Below are 19,691 nucleotides of genomic sequence, written 5' to 3' on the forward strand. Positions count from 1 at the left end.
CAGGCCTCAGGGCTAAAGGGCTGGCTGTAGATTAGCCAGGTAGCTGTAGATTAGCCAGGCCTCAGGGCTAAAGGGCTGGCTGTAGATTAGCCAGGTAGCTGTAGATTAGCCAGGCCTCAGGGCTAAAGGGCTAGCTGTAGATTAGCCAGGCCTCAGGGCTAAAGGGCTGGCTGTAGATTAGCCAGGTAGCTGTAGATTAGCCAGGCCTCAGGGCTAAAGGGCTGGCTGTAGATTAGCCAGGCCTCAGGGCTAAAGGGCTGGCTGTAGATTAGCCAGGTAGCTGTAGATTAGCCAGGCCTCAGGGCTAAAGGGCGAGCTGTAGATTAGCCAGGTAGCTGTAGATTAGCCAGGCCTCAAGGCTAAAGGGCTAGCTGTAGATTAGCCAGGCTAAAGGGCTAAAGGGCTAGCTGTAGATTAGCCAGGTAGCTGTAGATTAGCCAGGCCTCGGGGCTAAAGGGCTAGCTGTAGATTAGCCAGGCCTCAGGGCTAAAGGGCTGGCTGTAGATTAGCCAGGCCTCAGGGCTAAAGGGCTGGCTGTAGATTAGCCAGGTAGCTGTAGATTAGCCAGGCCTCAGGGCTAAAGGGCGAGCTGTAGATTAGCCAGGCCTGAGGGCTAAAGGGCGAGCTGTAGATTAGCCAGGCCTCAGGGCTAAAGGGCTGGCTGTAGATTAGCCAGGCCTGAGGCTGAGGGAGGCAGTTATGCTCTAGCTATAACTGAGGATGCCAATTTATATTACTTTTAACCACGGTTACTAGGTGTAGGTTTGCACAGTTCCCTCTCCCCAATGAAAAAAAAAAAAAAAGACCAAATAAGATTGAACTACAATGCCTGGAGTAAATGTTTAACGTCTCAGGATTCAGGAACACTGTCAATATGATATGATTCTATAATCCACCCAGAGCATGCAGGTACAGTCTCTGTACGTGCGTCCTAAATCACACCCTATTCACTATGGGCCCCTTGTCAAAAAAGTAGTGCACTGCATAGGGAATAGGGTGCCATTTGGGACTCAGCCTCTGTGTATCTGGAATGCGGAAAGATAAATAATTTCAGTCTCCTGCAGTTGGCTGGCGGGCTGGCAACACCAACATGTTGCTACAGGGTGGCCAGAGCGTGCCAGGGCTTCTCCGACTCAGGGCCTCAGATATAGCTACAGCACTGCCTCAGTCTGGATGTGTCTTAAAAACAGCACCTCATACCCTACATAGCGCACTTATTTTCAACAGGGCCCTACATAGGGAATAGGGTGCCATTCGAGATATTGGACCCTGGTCAAAAGTAGTGCACTACATTAGGGAACAGGTTGCCATTAGGGACATACACCCAGGTATCTGGAAGGCACTAACCCAGTGAAGTGGTTGGCTATAAACAGAGCCATGATAAGGTAAAGTGGAAGAACTCAATGTTAAGAGCCAGTATGGCAACGTTTTTAAAAAGAACCCCAACTAGATCACAGGGTGGGGCCGGGCCGAGCCCACGTGGCAATCCCACGGGATTGTGGAGGCTTTCTAACCTCAAGAGTAGAACGTAGTGCTTTTCTATCAAATCTCTCTTTCTGCTTAGTTTCACAGTTAATCATAGCATGTCTGTAGTGGCCTGGGCCCGTATTCCTAAAGCATCTCAGAGTAAGAGTGATGATCTAGCGGTCCATATCATCTATGATCTTAATAGGCCAAACTGATCCTAGATCTGCACCCGGCAATCCGAGACACTAAACACACAGTCATTTTCCTTTTCAACCTGCTGTCCCTGTCTGAGCTTGAAGAATGACAGATGTCGGCCATTTTAGAACCTGGCTGTAAAAAAAAAAAAAAGTGACTCCGCTTCATTGTTGACGTTGTTTGACACAATGACCTCACCGTCTGGCTGTGTCGGTGTAATTATAAAAATCAGAACAGGTTACATTAGGTAGTGATCGAAAAGGAAAAAAATATATGTCCGCGTCCCAAATGGCACCCTATTCCCCCTATAGGCCCCGGTCAAAAGCAGTGTACTACATAGAGAATAGGAAGCCATTTGGGACGAAGCCTATGATAGATAATAAACAGCAAGGTCGTCTCTGTTGTGTGTGTGTCCTCCTTGTTTAAGGTCAGGATTTAGGTTTCCTTTTACACAGCGATAAACAGCTGAAGTACCGGTGAAGAGATCAACAAACACAGAAGACCTTGTTTGAAATGTAGGCCTTTAGCGAAGACACCAGAACGGAAGTTGGAGTCAAGCAAACTATTTACCTACAAAAATTGCTGAATAAGTAGACTTGTGTTGCTTTCTTTTAAGGTTATTTATTTGTTTTTATTTTCTTCGATGCAATAAAGAATATCTAAGTTATTCATAAGCTAGTTAAATAGTTTTCCTTCAGCTAAATGGGAGTTCAGTCATATCCACAAGAGCCCCCTTGAGTCATCACTACATGACTAGCTACCTCAGAATGTGACTCAAAGCCAGAGAGATGGCGCCGAGATGCAAGTTTAGAATGATTTAGTAATTCATGACGAGTTTGCTTGTGTGTCTCACCGCCAGCGCGTGTTTCTCCCTGTGTGTCTCACCGCCAGCGCGTGTTTCTCCCTGTGTGTGTCTCACCGCCAGCGCGTGTTTCTCCCTGTGTGTCTCACCGCCAGCGCGTGTTTCTCCCTGTGTGTGTCTCACCGCCAGCGCGTGTTTCTCCCTGTGTGTGTGTCTCACCGCCAGCGCGTGTTTCTCCCTGTGTGTGTGTCTCACCGCCAGCGCGTGTTTCTCCCTGTGTGTGTCTCACCGCCAGCGCGTGTTTCTCCCTGTGTGTGTCTCACCGCCAGCGCGTGTTTCTCCCTGTGTGTCTCACCGCCAGCGCGTGTTTCTCCCTGTGTGTGTCTCACCGCCAGCGCGTGTTTCTCCCTGTGTGTGTCTCACCGCCAGCGCGTGTTTCTCCCTGTGTGTGTCTCACCGCCAGCGCGTGTTTCTCCCTGTGTGTGTCTCACCGCCAGCGCGTGTTTCTCCCTGTGTGTGTCTCACCGCCAGCGCGTGTTTCTCCCTGTGTGTGTGTCTCACCGCCAGCGCGTGTTTCTCCCTGTGTGTGTGTCTCACCGCCAGCGCGTGTTTCTCCCTGTGTGTGTGTCTCACCGCCAGCGCGTGTTTCTCCCTGTGTGTGTCTCACCGCCAGCGCGTATTTCTCCCTGTGTGTGTGTCTCACCGCCAGCGCGTGTTTCTCCCTGTGTGTGTGTCTCACCGCCAGCGCGTGTTTCTCCCTGTGTGTGTGTCTCACCGCCAGCGCGTGTTTCTCCCTGTGTGTGTGTCTCACCGCCAGCGCGTGTTTCTCCCTGTGTGTGTGTCTCACCGCCAGCGCGTGTTTCTCCCTGTGTGTGTGTCTCACCGCCAGCGCGTGTTTCTCCCTGTGTGTGTGTCTCACCGCCAGCGCGTGTTTCTCCCTGTGTGTGTCTCACCGCCAGCGCGTGTTTCTCCCTGTGTGTGTCTCACCGCCAGCGCGTGTTTCTCCCTGTGTGTGTCTCACCGCCAGCGTGTGTTTCTCCCTGTGTGTGTCTCACCGCCAGCGCGTGTTTCTCCCTGTGTGTGTGTCTCACCGCCAGCGCGTGTTTCTCCCTGTGTGTGTCTCACCGCCAGCGCGTGTTTCTCCCTGTGTGTGTCTCACCGCCAGCGCGTGTTTCTCCCTGTGTGTGTCTCACCGCCAGCGCGTGTTTCTCCCTGTGTGTGTCTCACCGCCAGCGCGTGTTTCTCCCTGTGTGTGTCTCACCGCCAGCGCGTGTTCCTCCCTGTGTGTGTCTCACCGCCAGCGCGTGTTTCTCCCTGTGTGTGTGTGTCTCACCGCCAGCGCGTGTTTCTCCCTGTGTGTGTCTCACCGCCAGCGCGTGTTCCTCCCTGTGTGTGTCTCACCGCCAGCGCGTGTTCCTCCCTGTGTGTGTCTCACCGCCAGCGCGTGTTCCTCCCTGTGTGTGTCTCACCGCCAGCGCGTGTTTCTCCCTGTGTGTGTGTGTCTCACCGCCAGCGCGTGTTCCTCCCTGTGTGTGTCTCACCGCCAGCGCGTGTTCCTCCCTGTGTGTGTCTCACCGCCAGCGCGTGTTTCTCCCTGTGTGTGTCTCACCGCCAGCGCGTGTTTCTCCCTGTGTGTGTCTCACCGCCAGCGCGTGTTTCTCCCTGTGTGTGTCTCACCGCCAGCGCGTGTTTCTCCCTGTGTGTGTGTCTCACCGCCAGCGCGTGTTTCTCCCTGTGTGTGTGTCTCACCGCCAGCGCGTGTTTCTCCCTGTGTGTGTCTCACCGCCAGCGCGTATTTCTCCCTGTGTGTGTGTCTCACCGCCAGCGCGTGTTTCTCCCTGTGTGTCTCACCACCAGCGCGTGTTTCTCCCTGTGTGTGTGTCTCACCGCCAGCGCGTGTTTCTCCCTGTGTGTGTGTCTCACCGCCAGCGCGTGTTTCTCCCTGTGTGTGTGTCTCACCGCCAGCGCGTGTTTCTCCCTGTGTGTGTGTCTCACCGCCAGCGCGTGTTTCTCCCTGTGTGTGTGTCTCACCGCCAGCGCGTGTTTCTCCCTGTGTGTGTCTCACCGCCAGCGCGTGTTTCTCCCTGTGTGTGTCTCACCGCCAGCGCGTGTTTCTCCCTGTGTGTGTCTCACCGCCAGCGCGTGTTTCTCCCTGTGTGTGTCTCACCGCCAGCGCGTGTTTCTCCCTGTGTGTGTCTCACCGCCAGCGCGTGTTTCTCCCTGTGTGTGTGTCTCACCGCCAGCGCGTGTTTCTCCCTGTGTGTGTGTCTCACCGCCAGCGCGTGTTTCTCCCTGTGTGTGTCTCACCGCCAGCGCGTGTTTCTCCCTGTGTGTGTCTCACCGCCAGCGCGTGTTTCTCCCTGTGTGTGTCTCACCGCCAGCGCGTGTTCCTCCCTGTGTGTGTCTCACCGCCAGCGCGTGTTTCTCCCTGTGTGTGTGTGTCTCACCGCCAGCGCGTGTTTCTCCCTGTGTGTGTCTCACCGCCAGCGCGTGTTCCTCCCTGTGTGTGTCTCACCGCCAGCGCGTGTTCCTCCCTGTGTGTGTCTCACCGCCAGCGCGTGTTCCTCCCTGTGTGTGTCTCACCGCCAGCGCGTGTTTCTCCCTGTGTGTGTCTCACCGCCAGCGCGTGTTTCTCCCTGTGTGTGTCTCACCGCCAGCGCGTGTTTCTCCCTGTGTGTGTCTCACCGCCAGCGCGTGTTTCTCCCTGTGTGTGTCTCACCGCCAGCGCGTGTTTCTCCCTGTGTGTGTCTCACCGCCAGCGCGTGTTTCTCCCTGTGTGTGTCTCACCGCCAGCGCGTGTTTCTCCCTGTGTGTGTCTCACCGCCAGCGCGTGTTTCTCCCTGTGTGTGTCTCACCGCCAGCGCGTGTTTCTCCCTGTGTGTGTCTCACCGCCAGCGCGTGTTCCTCCCTGTGTGTGTCTCACCGCCAGCGCGTGTTTCTCCCTGTGTGTGTGTGTCTCACCGCCAGCGCGTGTTTCTCCCTGTGTGTGTGTGTCTCACCGCCAGCGCGTGTTTCTCCCTGTGTGTGTGTGTCTCACCGCCAGCGCGTGTTTCTCCCTGTGTGTGTCTCACCGCCAGCGCGTGTTCCTCCCTGTGTGTGTCTCACCGCCAGCGCGTGTTCCTCCCTGTGTGTGTCTCACCGCCAGCGCGTGTTTCTCCCTGTGTGTGTGTGTCTCACCGCCAGCGCGTGTTTCTCCCTGTGTGTGTGTGTCTCACCGCCAGCGCGTGTTCCTCCCTGTGTGTGTCTCACCGCCAGCGCGTGTTTCTCCCTGTGTGTGTCTCACCGCCAGCGCGTGTTCCTCCCTGTGTGTGTCTCACCGCCAGCGCGTGTTTCTCCCTGTGTCTCACCGCCAGCGCGTGTTCCTCCCTGTGTGTGTGTGTGTGTGTGTGTGTGTGTGTGTGTGTGTGTGTGTGTGTGTGTGTGTGTGTGTGTGTGTGTGTCTCACCAGTTTGAGTTGCAGCAGCAGCTTGTAGACGTCAGACATGTCGGCCAGCACCAGCAGGTGAGTGACAGCAGAGAGGAGGGCCCTGGCGGCACGGACCATGTTACCCCTCTTGACCGAGGAACACGGGTCCTCCGCAAACTCTCCTGATGCCTGCTTCATGGATTCACCTGAGAGAGACAGAGGGAAAGACAGGATATTACAGTTAAGACATGTTAAAGTTCCAAATGACACCCTATATAAGGAAGCATTGTCCGAGCCAGAACAGCCCATAGGTCCTGGTGAAAAGTAGTGCACTTTAAAGGGAATAGGGTACCTACATGTTTAAGTGAAGGAGACCAGAGAGAGAGAGAGGCCATTCATTAACATGTCAACTGCAGAGAGCCTCTCAGGGCAGAGTGAAGTGAGGAAGATATTATATTGGCTCAGTGGGTTGGAGCTCAGTGTTACACAAAATACAAAACGCCACAAAGTGCTGGTCCATGTTTCTTGAACTGAATAAAAAGTTCCCCGAAATTTTCCATACGCACAAACGGCTTATTTCTCTCAAATGTTGTGCACAAAGTTACAGTTACATATTATTACCTAGCAACCTGTTCTGAAATATAACCATTTTCATAAGTTTCATATATTTTTATTGTAGAGGATGGGGCTGGGGAAGAATGAAGGATGCAGACTGTCGGGTTGATGGCCAAAGCTCTGAATGCCAGGGCTGATATCCTATAGCATTAATGTTTCATATCTATAGATCTCTGCTATCTTTATGTTTAAATGTTGCATTTGTTTACAATAACAAACAATGGAATTAAATGCCCCTATATTTTTGGGATATCATTAAGTAAAATAGTTAGTGCTAAACTCATGAGATATAAGTTATATGAGAATGAATGTGTTTTATTATAGGTCTTTAAAACACAAAGAAAGCATGCTGAAACTCTAAATTGTATCTGTAAATAACTAATTGTGTAATAATTTGCAAAACAGTTTTATGAGCTATTTATTTTTATAAATCATTTATTAAAAGTAAATGTATTAAATGTGTATAATAATAATAATAATAATAATAATAATAATAAGTACTTTATTTTGTTTTTAGTTTTTTCCCTTAGAAAATGCAGTGAAAACGGATGGAAGCATTGACCGGTGCTGCAGGTGTCTGCAAGAAGCTGGTGGGTCACTTGTCTCACAGCTACCTTCACATCAGAATGCCAAACAAGATGGGGGTCCAGCCAGAAGGTGATCTAACAGGATACCAGAGCAGCAGAAGGCTATAACTCAGGTCCTGTCTGAGGACAGGAAGACTGAGGCAGCAGGATACCAGAGCAGCAGAAGGCTATAACTCAGGTCCTGTCCGAGGACAGGAAGACTGAGGCAGCAGGATACCAGAGCAGCAGAAGGCTATAACTCAGGTCCTGTCTGAGGACAGGAAGACTGAGGCAGCAGGATACCAGAGCAGCAGAAGGCTATAACTCAGGTCCTGTCTGAGGACAGGAAGACTGAGGCAGCAGGATACCAGAGCAGCAGAAGGCTATAACTCAGGTCCTGTCTGAGGACAGGAAGACTGAGGCAGCAGGATACCAGAGCAGCAGAAGGCTAAAACTCAGGTCCTGTCCGAGGACAGGAAGACTGAGGCAGCAGGATACTAGAGCAGCAGAAGGCTATAACTCAGGTCCTGTCTGAGGACAGGAAGACTGAGGCAGCAGGATACCAGAGCAGCAGAAGGCTAAAACTCAGGTCCTGTCCGAGGACAGGAAGACTGAGGCAGCAGGATACCAGAGCAGCAGAAGGCTATAACTCAGGTCCTGTCTGAGGACAGGAAGACTGAGGCAGCAGGATACCAGAGCAGCAGAAGGCTATAATTCAGGTCCTGTCCGAGGACAGGAAGACTGAGGCAGCAGGATACCAGAGCAGCAGAAGGCTATAACTCAGGTCCTGTCCGAGGACAGGAAGACTGAGGCAGCAGGATACCAGAGCAGCAGAAGGCTATAACTCAGGTCCTGTCTGAGGACAGGAAGACTGAGGCAGCAGGATACCAGAGCAGCAGAAGGCTATAACTCAGGTCCTGTCCGAGGACAGGAAGACTGAGGCAGCAGGATACCAGAGCAGCAGAAGGCTATAACTCAGGTCCTGTCTGAGGACAGGAAGACTGAGGCAGCAGGATACCAGAGCAGCAGAAGGCTATAACTCAGGTCCTGTCTGAGGACAGGAAGACTGAGGCAGCAGGATACCAGAGCAGCAGAAGGCTATAACTCAGGTCCTGTCTGAGGACAGGAAGACTGAGGCAGCAGGATACTAGAGCAGCAGAAGGCTATAACTCAGGTCCTGTCTGAGGACAGGAAGACTGAGGCAGCAGGATACCAGAGCAGCAGAAGGCTATAACTCAGGTCCTGTCCGAGGACAGGAAGACTGAGGCAGCAGGATACCAGAGCAGCAGAAGGCTATAACTCAGGTCCTGTCTTAGGACAGGAAGACTGAGGCAGCAGGATACCAGAGCAGCAGAAGGCTATAACTCAGGTCCTGTCCGAGGACAGGAAGACTGAGGCAGCAGGATACCAGAGCAGCAGAAGGCTATAACTCAGGTCCTGTCCGAGGACAGGAAGACTGAGGCAGCAGGATACCAGAGCAGCAGAAGGCTATAACTCAGGTCCTGTCTGAGGACAGGAAGACTGAGGCAGCAGGATACCAGAGCAGCAGAAGGCTATAACTCAGGTCCTGTCTGAGGACAGGAAGACTGAGGCAGCAGGATACCAGAGCAGCAGAAGGCTATAACTCAGGTCCTGTCCGAGGACAGGAAGACTGAGGCAGCAGGATACCAGAGCAGCAGAAGGCTATAACTCAGGTCCTGTCCGAGGACAGGAAGACTGAGGCAGCAGGATACCAGAGCAGCAGAAGGCTATAACTCAGGTCCTGTCCGAGGACAGGAAGACTGAGGCAGCAGGATACTAGAGCAGCAGAAGGCTATAACTCAGGTCCTGTCTGAGGACAGGAAGACTGAGGCAGCAGGATACCAGAGCAGCAGAAGGCTATAACTCAGGTCCTGTCCGAGGACAGGAAGACTGAGGCAGCAGGATACTAGAGCAGCAGAAGGCTAAAACTCAGGTCCTGTCTGAGGACAGGAAGACTGAGGCAGCAGGATACTAGAGCAGCAGAAGGCTATAACTCAGGTCCTGTCTGAGGACAGGAAGACTGAGGCAGCAGGATACCAGAGCAGCAGAAGGCTATAACTCAGGTCCTGTCTGAGGACAGGAAGACTGAGGCAGCAGGATACCAGAGCAGCAGAAGGCTATAACTCAGGTCCTGTCCGAGGACAGGAAGACTGAGGCAGCAGGATACCAGAGCAGCAGAAGGCTATAACTCAGGTCCTGTCCGAGGACAGGAAGACTGAGGCAGCAGGATACCAGAGCAGCAGAAGGCTATAACTCAGGTCCTGTCTGAGGACAGGAAGACTGAGGCAGCAGGATACCAGAGCAGCAGAAGGCTATAACTCAGGTCCTGTCTGAGGACAGGAAGACTGAGGCAGCAGGATACCAGAGCAGCAGAAGGCTATAACTCAGGTCCTGTCTGAGGACAGGAAGACTGAGGCAGCAGGATACCAGAGCAGCAGAAGGCTATAACTCAGGTCCTGTCCGAGGACAGGAAGACTGAGGCAGCAGGATACCAGAGCAGCAGAAGGCTATAACTCAGGTCCTGTCTGAGGACAGGAAGACTGAGGCAGCAGGATACCAGAGCAGCAGAAGGCTATAACTCAGGTCCTGTCCGAGGACAGGAAGACTGAGGCAGCAGGATACCAGAGCAGCAGAAGGCTATAACTCAGGTCCTGTCTGAGGACAGGAAGACTGAGGCAGCAGGATACCAGAGCAGCAGAAGGCTATAAAACTCAGGTCCTGTCTGAGGACAGGAAGACTGAGGCAGCAGGATACCAGAGCAGCAGAAGGCTATAACTCAGGTCCTGTCCGAGGACAGGAAGACTGAGGCAGCAGGATACCAGAGCAGCAGAAGGCTATAACTCAGGTCCTGTCTGAGGACAGGAAGACTGAGGCAGCAGGATACCAGAGCAGCAGAAGGCTATAACTCAGGTCCTGTCCGAGGACAGGAAGACTGAGGCAGCAGGATACCAGAGCAGCAGAAGGCTATAACTCAGGTCCTGTCTGAGGACAGGAAGACTGAGGCAGCAGGATACCAGAGCAGCAGAAGGCTATAACTCAGGTCCTGTCTGAGGACAGGAAGACTGAGGCAGCAGGATACTAGAGCAGCAGAAGGCTATAACTCAGGTCCTGTCTGAGGACAGGAAGACTGAGGCAGCAGGATACCAGAGCAGCAGAAGGCTATAACTCAGGTCCTGTCCGAGGACAGGAAGACTGAGGCAGCAGGATACCAGAGCAGCAGAAGGCTATAACTCAGGTCCTGTCTGAGGACAGGAAGACTGAGGCAGCAGGATACCAGAGCAGCAGAAGGCTATAACTCAGGTCCTGTCTGAGGACAGGAAGACTGAGGCAGCAGGATACCAGAGCAGCAGAAGGCTATAACTCAGGTCCTGTCTTAGGACAGGAAGACTGAGGCAGCAGGATACCAGAGCAGCAGAAGGCTATAACTCAGGTCCTGTCTGAGGACAGGAAGACTGAGGCAGCAGGATACCAGAGCAGCAGAAGGCTATAACTCAGGTCCTGTCTGAGGACAGGAAGACTGAGGCAGCAGGATACCAGAGCAGCAGAAGGCTATAACTCAGGTCCTGTCCGAGGACAGGAAGACTGAGGCAGCAGGATACCAGAGCAGCAGAAGGCTATAACTCAGGTCCTGTCTGAGGACAGGAAGACTGAGGCAGCAGGATACTAGAGCAGCAGAAGGCTATAACTCAGGTCCTGTCTGAGGACAGGAAGACTGAGGCAGCAGGATACCAGAGCAGCAGAAGGCTATAACTCAGGTCCTGTCTGAGGACAGGAAGACTGAGGCAGCAGGATACCAGAGCAGCAGAAGGCTATAACTCAGGTCCTGTCCGAGGACAGGAAGACTGAGGCAGCAGGATACCAGAGCAGCAGAAGGCTATAACTCAGGTCCTGTCCGAGGACAGGAAGACTGAGGCAGCAGGATACCAGAGCAGCAGAAGGCTATAACTCAGGTCCTGTCCGAGGACAGGAAGACTGAGGCAGCAGGATACCAGAGCAGCAGAAGGCTCTAACTCAGGTCCTGTCCGAGGACAGGAAGACTGAGGCAGCAGGATACCAGAGCAGCAGAAGGCTATAACTCAGGTCCTGTCCGAGGACAGGAAGACTGAGGCAGCAGGATACCAGAGCAGCAGAAGGCTAAAACTCAGGTCCTGTCCGAGGACAGGAAGACTGAGGCAGCAGGATACCAGAGCAGCAGAAGGCTATAACTCAGGTCCTGTCTGAGGACAGGAAGACTGAGGCAGCAGGATACCAGAGCAGCAGAAGGCTATAACTCAGGTCCTGTCCGAGGACAGGAAGACTGAGGCAGCAGGATACCAGAGCAGCAGAAGGCTATAACTCAGGTCCTGTCTGAGGACAGGAAGACTGAGGCAGCAGGATACCAGAGCAGCAGAAGGCTATAACTCAGGTCCTGTCCGAGGACAGGAAGACTGAGGCAGCAGGATACTAGAGCAGCAGAAGGCTATAACTCAGGTCCTGTCTGAGGACAGGAAGACTGAGGCAGCAGGATACCAGAGCAGCAGAAGGCTATAACTCAGGTCCTGTCTGAGGACAGGAAGACACAGCATCTAATTCTAACCAGGATGTCCTGGAATCTGTCAGTTGAGTCACTGGGCCCACTGCTGGACTTCACAGATGCACTCTCAGGAGAAGACTGTGTGTCTCATATGTGAAGCCAGTTCTTCACCTCTTCAACACTTCAATGCTGCTAATAGACCACTGCGCCACTCTGGAGTAAGGCGCTGCATCGCAGTGCTAGCTGTGCCACTAGAGATCCTGGTTCGAGTCCAGGCTCTGTCGCAGCCGGCCGCGACCGGGAGACCCATGGGCGGCGCACAATTGGTCCAGAGTCGTCCAAGGTAGGGGAGGGTTTGGCCGGCAGGGATGTGGGTTCGTTTCCCACGGTGGGCCAGTATGAAAAAAATATATATATATACATGTATTCATTCACTAACTATGTCGCTCTGGATAAGAGCGTCTGCTAAATGACTAAAATGTAAAATGTAATACAAGAGGGAGACACAGACTTGACTAGCGGAGTCACTCACCACCTTCCGGAGACACAGACTTCACTAAGACCTTGAAAAACTCAGATGTTAGACTACATCAACGAGAAATATAGAGACGAAGCTACTCAGGAGCCGCTAGATGCTAGCTTCTTGTTTGGACCCCCGGTTCAAGATGGACTTGATCAGTGAAGACAACAAGCCCCAAGTCAATGGCAGAGTGGCGTCAGAAATGATGGAACGCCAGGAGGAGACGTCAAGCAGCAGCACTGAAGTGGAGCCTGAAGTTGATTTAAAACAGAGTTGCAGCAAAGGGTGATTCCTCTCTGAGCCACAAGGATGCTGTGGAAGCAGAATTAAACAACTACCTGCTAACACCTTCCTTAGACAAAGAGGAAGATCCACTTGCATGGCGGAAAACGCAGAGTAAAGCTTTCCACATCTCGCCAAGCTTGCCCGCAAGTATCTATCCATTCCCGCTACAATTTCCCCCTCAGAGAGGCTTTTCAGTACAAGTGGCAACATTGTCACTTGCCAACGGTTATGTCTCAAGCCTGTAATGGTGAATAGACTGGTATTCTTTAATTTACTGGTAGAATTTAGATTTACTATTTTATTCTATGGTTGTGAGAAAGAAATGTATTTATTTTACTAGGTAAACTCTGTTTAGAAGAAACCAGATTTTATACAGTTGAAAAGTTATCTAAAAAAATATATATATATTTTTTAATAATAATCGGCATTTGTCTAGCCATGATGATCAACACTGTTGCTAAGAAAAGTTTATTTTAAAAACAGAAGTGTGTTAAATACAAATGGTTCTGTGTTGATATTTGTCATTCATGTTAAGTTCATTGGTATTTATTAGTTAGGTTTTGTTTTTATTATTACAAATGTAAAAATGTGCTTTATAAAAACACTGTGTTTTGTTTTTGTAAACCAACTCAGGAGTATAGCTATATGTGTATAGCTGCTCTTTTTCATGTGTCTAATGGTTTAAATTAAAATATATCCGTTTCTATTTTCAAAAAGGAGGTTTGTAATTTAATTTGTAATGTAATAAAATGTTAAATGACTTTTTGATTTGATTTTGTCATTCACATGAATTCCCTATTGTGATAAAACTTCCTCCGTGGAGAATGCTCTGTTTTAACCTGGTTGGAGGGCTGAGATACAGCCTCCTGTAATCTCCTGGATCCCCTTATAGACACCACACCTCTTAATTCACAAAGGAGCCCCTATATTTTAGGGTCAGCAACATGCATTATTAATATCATAACGTGTTTAGAATCATTGACTTTAGCCTGAATTGATAGAAAAGTATTACATGAATACAATGGAACCGTGGTGAATTAAACAGTGTATTAATTCATATAATAAATTAAAACTACCCAAAATAAGTTAAGGTAAAAAGTATTTTTCAGTTTCATTTTTATTTTCCATGAAGATGCAGTTCCCTACAAAATCACCCCGATCATTCTAGAATAATTAATTATTCTCAAATAGAGCTTTTCAAGTCATCTGGTGATTTTTTTTTTTTTTTTCTCATATCGCAATATATAAAATCGCAGAAAAAAAAAATATCGCAATGTCAGTTATTTCCAATATCGTGCAACCCTAATACATATACACACACATACATATATACTTGAATCAGTGAGCTGTTTAAATCAGACCATTGGCATCAGATGTGTGCCTGCCTGCATACTTCACAACATCTTTTATAAGCAGCCAGTCACTAACTACTGCTCACTTGGGTTGTATCTGTCTGTGTCTGTTTATTCATCCATGGATAAACTGATGCGTGGCTGGCGGGCAGCGTTTCAACCATATCTACCTTTGCACAGGCGGAACATGGTACGAAGACTGAAAACTATGCTAGATTTGTTTCAGTGCATCATTTTGATACGGACACCCTAGAATGGAATTTGGCGAAGGCTTTGCGCCCTACCAATGAAGAAATATCTAGAGCAGGCGTCTGGGACAGCCTAATCTTAACTAAACCATTTAATCTAAACTATTTACCAATTGGCTTAGCTAGTCTTTGTTGGTTTTTACAGCTTTTGCTGGTATTTGGCCTTCTCCCTCTGTCCACCCTCTCAAAACTGAAATAATTACCCATGAACCTCTGCTCCTCCGCAGGCAGTGGCACACAAATGTAAGTATGCTGCAGCTAATGTCAGCCCCAGAAAAAAAAAAAATCTCACTCTCTCCCCCTGCCAGCCCAGAAGTACATTAAGAGAGAAAATGTAACTTCCTTTTAATCATCATATTCCACTCCCCTAGCCCAGGCTACTGAGTGAGTCCCAAATGGCATCCTATTCCCTATATAATGCATTACTATAGGCCCTGGTCTAAAGTAGTACACAATATAGGGTGTAGGGTGTCATTTGGGGCGTATCCACTGCAGCCCACTGCTGTACTGCAGGGCCTGATACCAGCCAAGGCCTCAGAGCAGAGCACAGTAGAGGCTGGTTGGGATCCAGGCTAAGAGTTAATTGCATTAGAAAGTCATTTCAGATGAGAAGGGCATGAGGGGGGGAGACGAGAAGAGAGGGGGGGGAGGAGAGAAGAGAGGGGGGGGAGGAGAGAAGAGAGGGGGGGGGAGGAGGAGAGAAGAGAGGGGGGGAGAAGAGAGGGAGGAGGAGAGAAGAGAGGGAGAGGAGAGGGAGAGGAGAGAAGAGAGGGAGAGGAGAGGGAGAGGAGAGGAGAGAAGAGAGGGGGGAAGAGAGGGGGGAAGAGAGGGAGAGGAGAGGGGGGAGGAGAGGAGAGAGGGGGGGAGAAGAGAGGGAGAGGAGAGAAGAGAGGGGGGAAGAGAGGGGGGAGGAGGAGAGAAGGGGGGGAGAAGAGAGGGGGGAGGAGGAGAGAAGGGGGGGAGAAGAGAGGGGGGAGGAGGAGAGAAGGGGGGGAGAAGAGAGGGGGGAGGAGGAGAGAAGGGGGGGAGAAGAGAGGGGGGAGGAGGAGAGAAGGGGGGAAGAGAGGGGGGGAGAGAAGAGGAGAGAGGGGGGGGAGAAGAGGAGAGAGGGGGGGAGAAGAGAGGGAGAGGAGAGAAGCGAGGGGGGAAGAGAGGGGGGGAAGAGAGGGGGGAGGAGGAGAGAAGGGGGGAGGAGAAGAGAAGGGGGGAGAAGAGAGGGGGGGAGAGAAGAGAGGGAGAGGAGAGGGGGGGAGAAGAGAGGGAGAGGAGAGAAGAGAGGGGGGAAGAGAGGGGGGGAGGGGAAGAGAGGGGGGGAGGAGGAGAGAAGGGGGGAGAAGAGGGGGGGGAGAAGAGAGGGGGGGAGAGAGAAGGGGGGGGGGGGGGTGGAAGAGCAGTCTGATGCAGGGTAAGTCCAAACAGACCAAGACCTAACCATACAGGCAGTGACCTCAGACACACTGCGAGCAACGTAACACAGATTCTGCCAGCGACCCAACACGCAACAGTTAAAAGGAGGTCAAATCCATGACAAAGGCTGGCTGTCTGATTCATCCAGCACAATGTTTTGTCCCACCACTAGAAAACACAGTCAACTGGGAACACAAATGAGGTTCCTAGCCTCACACTACCATCTAGACTACACAAGCAGACACTCCGTTTGCTAAATGTGCCAGGCATGTCCTGTGTGTTACAGCTGAATTAGCCTGGCCTACTATGCCCTTCATGCCAGAAAACACTGCTTTCCACACCATCAAACACTGCTTGTCAGTGGAGAGACACACAATTACATCTTAAAATCAAAGTAAACCAAAAGGGGGAGAAGACCAGTTTGTGAAATCATTCTAGTGTAATAGTCTACGTGTGTTAACGTCATCTGGTATAATATGCCATTTAATATGCCATTTAGCAGACGCTTTTATCCAAAGCGACTTACAGTCATGTGTGCATAACTTTTTACGTATGGGTGGTCCCGGGGATCGAACCCACAACCCTGGCGTTACAAGCGCCATGCTCTACTTTAATAATAGTGTGTTACGTCATCTGGTATAATAATAATAAAGCAGTGTGTTACGTCATCTGGTATAATAATAATAATAAAGCAGTGTGTTAAGTCATCTGGTATAATAATAAAAGTAGTGTGTTACGTCATCTGGTATAATAATAAAAGTAGTGTGTTACGTCATCTGGTATAATAATAAAGCAGTGTGTCGTCATCTGGTATAATGATAAAGCAGTGTGTTACGTCATCTGGTATAATAATAATAATAATAAAGCAGTGTGTTAAGTCATCTGGTATAATAATAAAGCAGTGTGTTACGTCATCTGGTATAATAATAAAGTAGTGTGTTACGTCATCTGGTATAATAATAAAGTAGTGTGTTACGTCATCTGGTATAATAATAAAGTAGTGTGTTACGTCATCTGGTATAATAATAAAGCGGTGTGTTACGTCACCTGGTATAATAATAAAGTAGTGTGTTACGTCACCTGGTATAATAATAAAGCAGTGCGTTACGTCATCTGGTATAATAATAAAGTAGTGTGTTACGTCATCTGGTATAATAATAAAGTACTGTGTTACGTCATCTGGTATAATAATAAAGTAGTGTGTTACGTCATCTGGTATAATAATAAAGTAGTGTGTTACGTCATCTGGTATAATAATAAAGTAGTGTGTTACGTCATCTGGTATAATAATAAAGTGGTGTGTTACGTCATCTGGTATAATAATAAAGTGGTGTGTTACGTCATCTGGTATAATAATAAAGTGGTGTGTTACGTCACCTGGTATAATAATAAAGCAGTGTGTTACGTCATCTGGTATAATAATAAAGTAGTGTGTTACGTCATCTGGTATAATAATAAAGCAGTGCGTTACGTCACCTGGTATAATAATAAAGCAGTGCGTTACGTCACCTGGTATAATAATAAAGTAGTGTGTTACGTCACCTGGTATAATAATAAAGCAGTGTGTTACGTCATCTGGTATAATAATAAAGTAGTGTGTTACGTCATCTGGTATAATAATAAAGCAGTGCGTTACGTCACCTGGTATAATAATAAAGCAGTGCGTTACGTCACCTGGTATAATAATAAAGCAGTGCGTTACGTCACCTGGTATAATAATAAAGCAGTGTGTGTTACGTCATCTGGTATAATAATAAAGCAGTGTGTTACGTCACCTGGTATAATGATAAAGCGGTGTGTTACGTCACCTGGTATAATAATAAAGCAGTGTGTGTTACGTCATCTGGTATAATAATAAAGCAGTGTGTTACTTCACCTGGTATAATAATAAAGCAGTGTGTTACGTCACCTGGTATAATAATAAAGCAGTGTGTTACGTCACCTGGTATAATAATAAAGCGGTGTGTTACGTCACCTGGTATAATAATAAAGCAGTGTGTGTTACGTCATCTGGTATAATAATAAAGCAGTGTGTTACGTCATCTGGTATAATAATAAAGTAGTGTGTTACGTCATCTGGTATAATAATAAAGCAGTGTGTTAGGTCACCTGGTATAATAATAAAGCAGTGTGTTACGTCACCTGGTATAATAATAAAGTAGTGTGTTACGTCATCTGGTATAATAATAAAGCAGTGTGTTACGTCACCTGGTATAATAATAAAGTAGTGTGTGTGTCAGACTTGTTTGTGCTGCTGGGCCATAACTTATGCCAGAGGGAATGTACCAACTCTTCCAGTGGTGCTTTGTCTTGTTATATAATACAGACCTCGGTCATAATATCAGTTCATATTTGATTTTATATCGTGTATGTTTTTGCTTACGTCTTTGTCGAGCAACACTTTTTCTGCAAGGTACTACTACGCAGTGCACAGATCCCCTCGCGCACTCAACTTCATCAAGATACGTCGAGTTTCCCCTTAGGCAAGCCAGCTGTATAGCCTATTGCCTGTTTCAGTTTAGGAGTCTTTAAAACAATGTCTGTTTGCAGCTTTTCATTAAATCACGCATAGCTGTTCTTTATATGGCCTAAAATAAATGTGTTCCTATGGGCAGAATATTATCTATAGGCAATAGCATACCGAATTTTGATGTTTTAATGAAAATATTACGGGCGGGGTGGGTGTGGAGCCAGAGGTCAAACTGTAGAACCCAGTTCCTACATTTGAACATAATTTTTTTCAAACAAAACTACATTTATGTACAATATTCTGCCCATAAATATTTATTTCACGTCATAACTGAATCAATTTATGTAGGCTATATACTAAATATTCTGCCCATATGAACAAATACAGTACTTGTAGCCATACAGGATTTAATGAAAATCAGTAAACACACATTTAATAAAAGACTCATGAACCCAATCACACAATATTAAAGAATGTGTATGTTTACTAACAGACTCAAACATACCGGCTACAGCTCGCTTCCCCGGTGCTTCACAGCTTTCCAGGGAAACTCGACATATTGTAGACTCACACGGACAAGAGAGATTAGTGGAGGAAGGAATGTGTGTCGGCTGCAGTGTTCGTGGTAAAATATTACGCGTTGTGGCGGTGCTTCAACGTTTTTTATAGATTGTATGGATGTCAGGGCTCCCTGGAAAACAGTGGTAATTGTTAAATGAGTGGACTATCCTGGCTAAAGACAAAAATACAGCCTGTCTCAGTTCCACACACATACAGACCCTACTTATAATATAATACAATTTAACATGCCATTTAGCAGACGCTTTTATCCAAAGCGACTTACAGTCATGCGTGCATAAATTTTTTTTTTGTGTATGGGTGGTCCCGGGGATCGAACCCACTACCCTGGCGTTACAAGCGCCGTGCTCTACCAGCTGAGCTACAGAGGACCACTTCCTACTTTGTAGGAACCGGCCCCAGACTGTGTCTCCTCAATTCCCCTCAGGACCAGCCCATAACACTAAATCTTATAAATTCATAATCTGTCTGCGAGAGCAAAGACACCAAAATGTTAGTGGCGAGGAAATTATTTATATAGGATTCTGTAAAAAATTTCACCACCTAACTGCAATAACGGCAGCTAAAAACCCAATGTTTCCCTTCTCGTTGCCCTCGTCTAGTCGTGGTCAAAAGTTTTGAGAATGACACAAGTATTGGTCTTCACAAAGTTTGCTGCTTCAGTGTTTAGATATTTTTGTCAGATGTTAATATGGTATACTGAAGTATAATTACAAGCATTCCATAAGTGTCAAAGGCTTTTATTGACAATTACATTACGTTTATGCAAAGAGTCAATATTTGCAGTGTTGACCCTTCTTTTACCAAGACCACTGCAATCCGCCCTGGCATGCTGTCAATTAACTTCTGGGCCACATCTTGACTGATGGCAGCCCATTCTTGCATAATCAATGCTTGGAGTTTGTCCGAATTTGTGGGGTTTTGTTTGTCCACCCGCCTCTTGAGGATCGACCACAAGTTCTCAAATGGGATTAAGGTCTGGGGAGTTTCCTTGCCATGGACCCAAAATGTCGAGGTTTTGTTCCCTGAGCCACTTAGTTATCACTTTTGCCTTATGGCAAGGTGCTCCATCATGCTGGAAAACGCATTGTTCGTCACCAAACTGTTCTTGGATGGTTGGGAGAAGTTGCTCTCGGAGGATGTGTTGGTACCATTCTTTATTCATGGTTGTGTTCTTAGGCAAAATTGTGAGTGAGCCCACTCCCTTGGCTGAGAAGCAACCCCACACATGAATGGTCTCAGGAT

The 19,691-nt window shown here is 48.6% G+C and overlaps 1 protein-coding gene across 1 annotated transcript in view; it reads right to left on the minus strand.

Annotated features, from left to right (window-relative positions):
• Window positions 1–19,691, minus strand: part of LOC311114292 (catenin alpha-1-like) — a 46,339-nt gene that overhangs the window by 10,824 nt on the left and 15,824 nt on the right. Inside the window, exon 3 of the mRNA XM_084189548.1 lies at window positions 5,910–6,076. Coding sequence (XP_084045674.1) covers window positions 5,910–6,076 — 167 coding nt within the window. The remainder of the gene's footprint in view (window positions 1–5,909; window positions 6,077–19,691) is intronic.

This window comes from Coregonus lavaretus (assembly GCF_964263955.1).
Source record: "Coregonus lavaretus genome assembly, contig: HAP1_SCAFFOLD_3148, whole genome shotgun sequence".
NCBI classification, from domain to species: Eukaryota; Metazoa; Chordata; class Actinopteri; order Salmoniformes; family Salmonidae; genus Coregonus; species Coregonus lavaretus.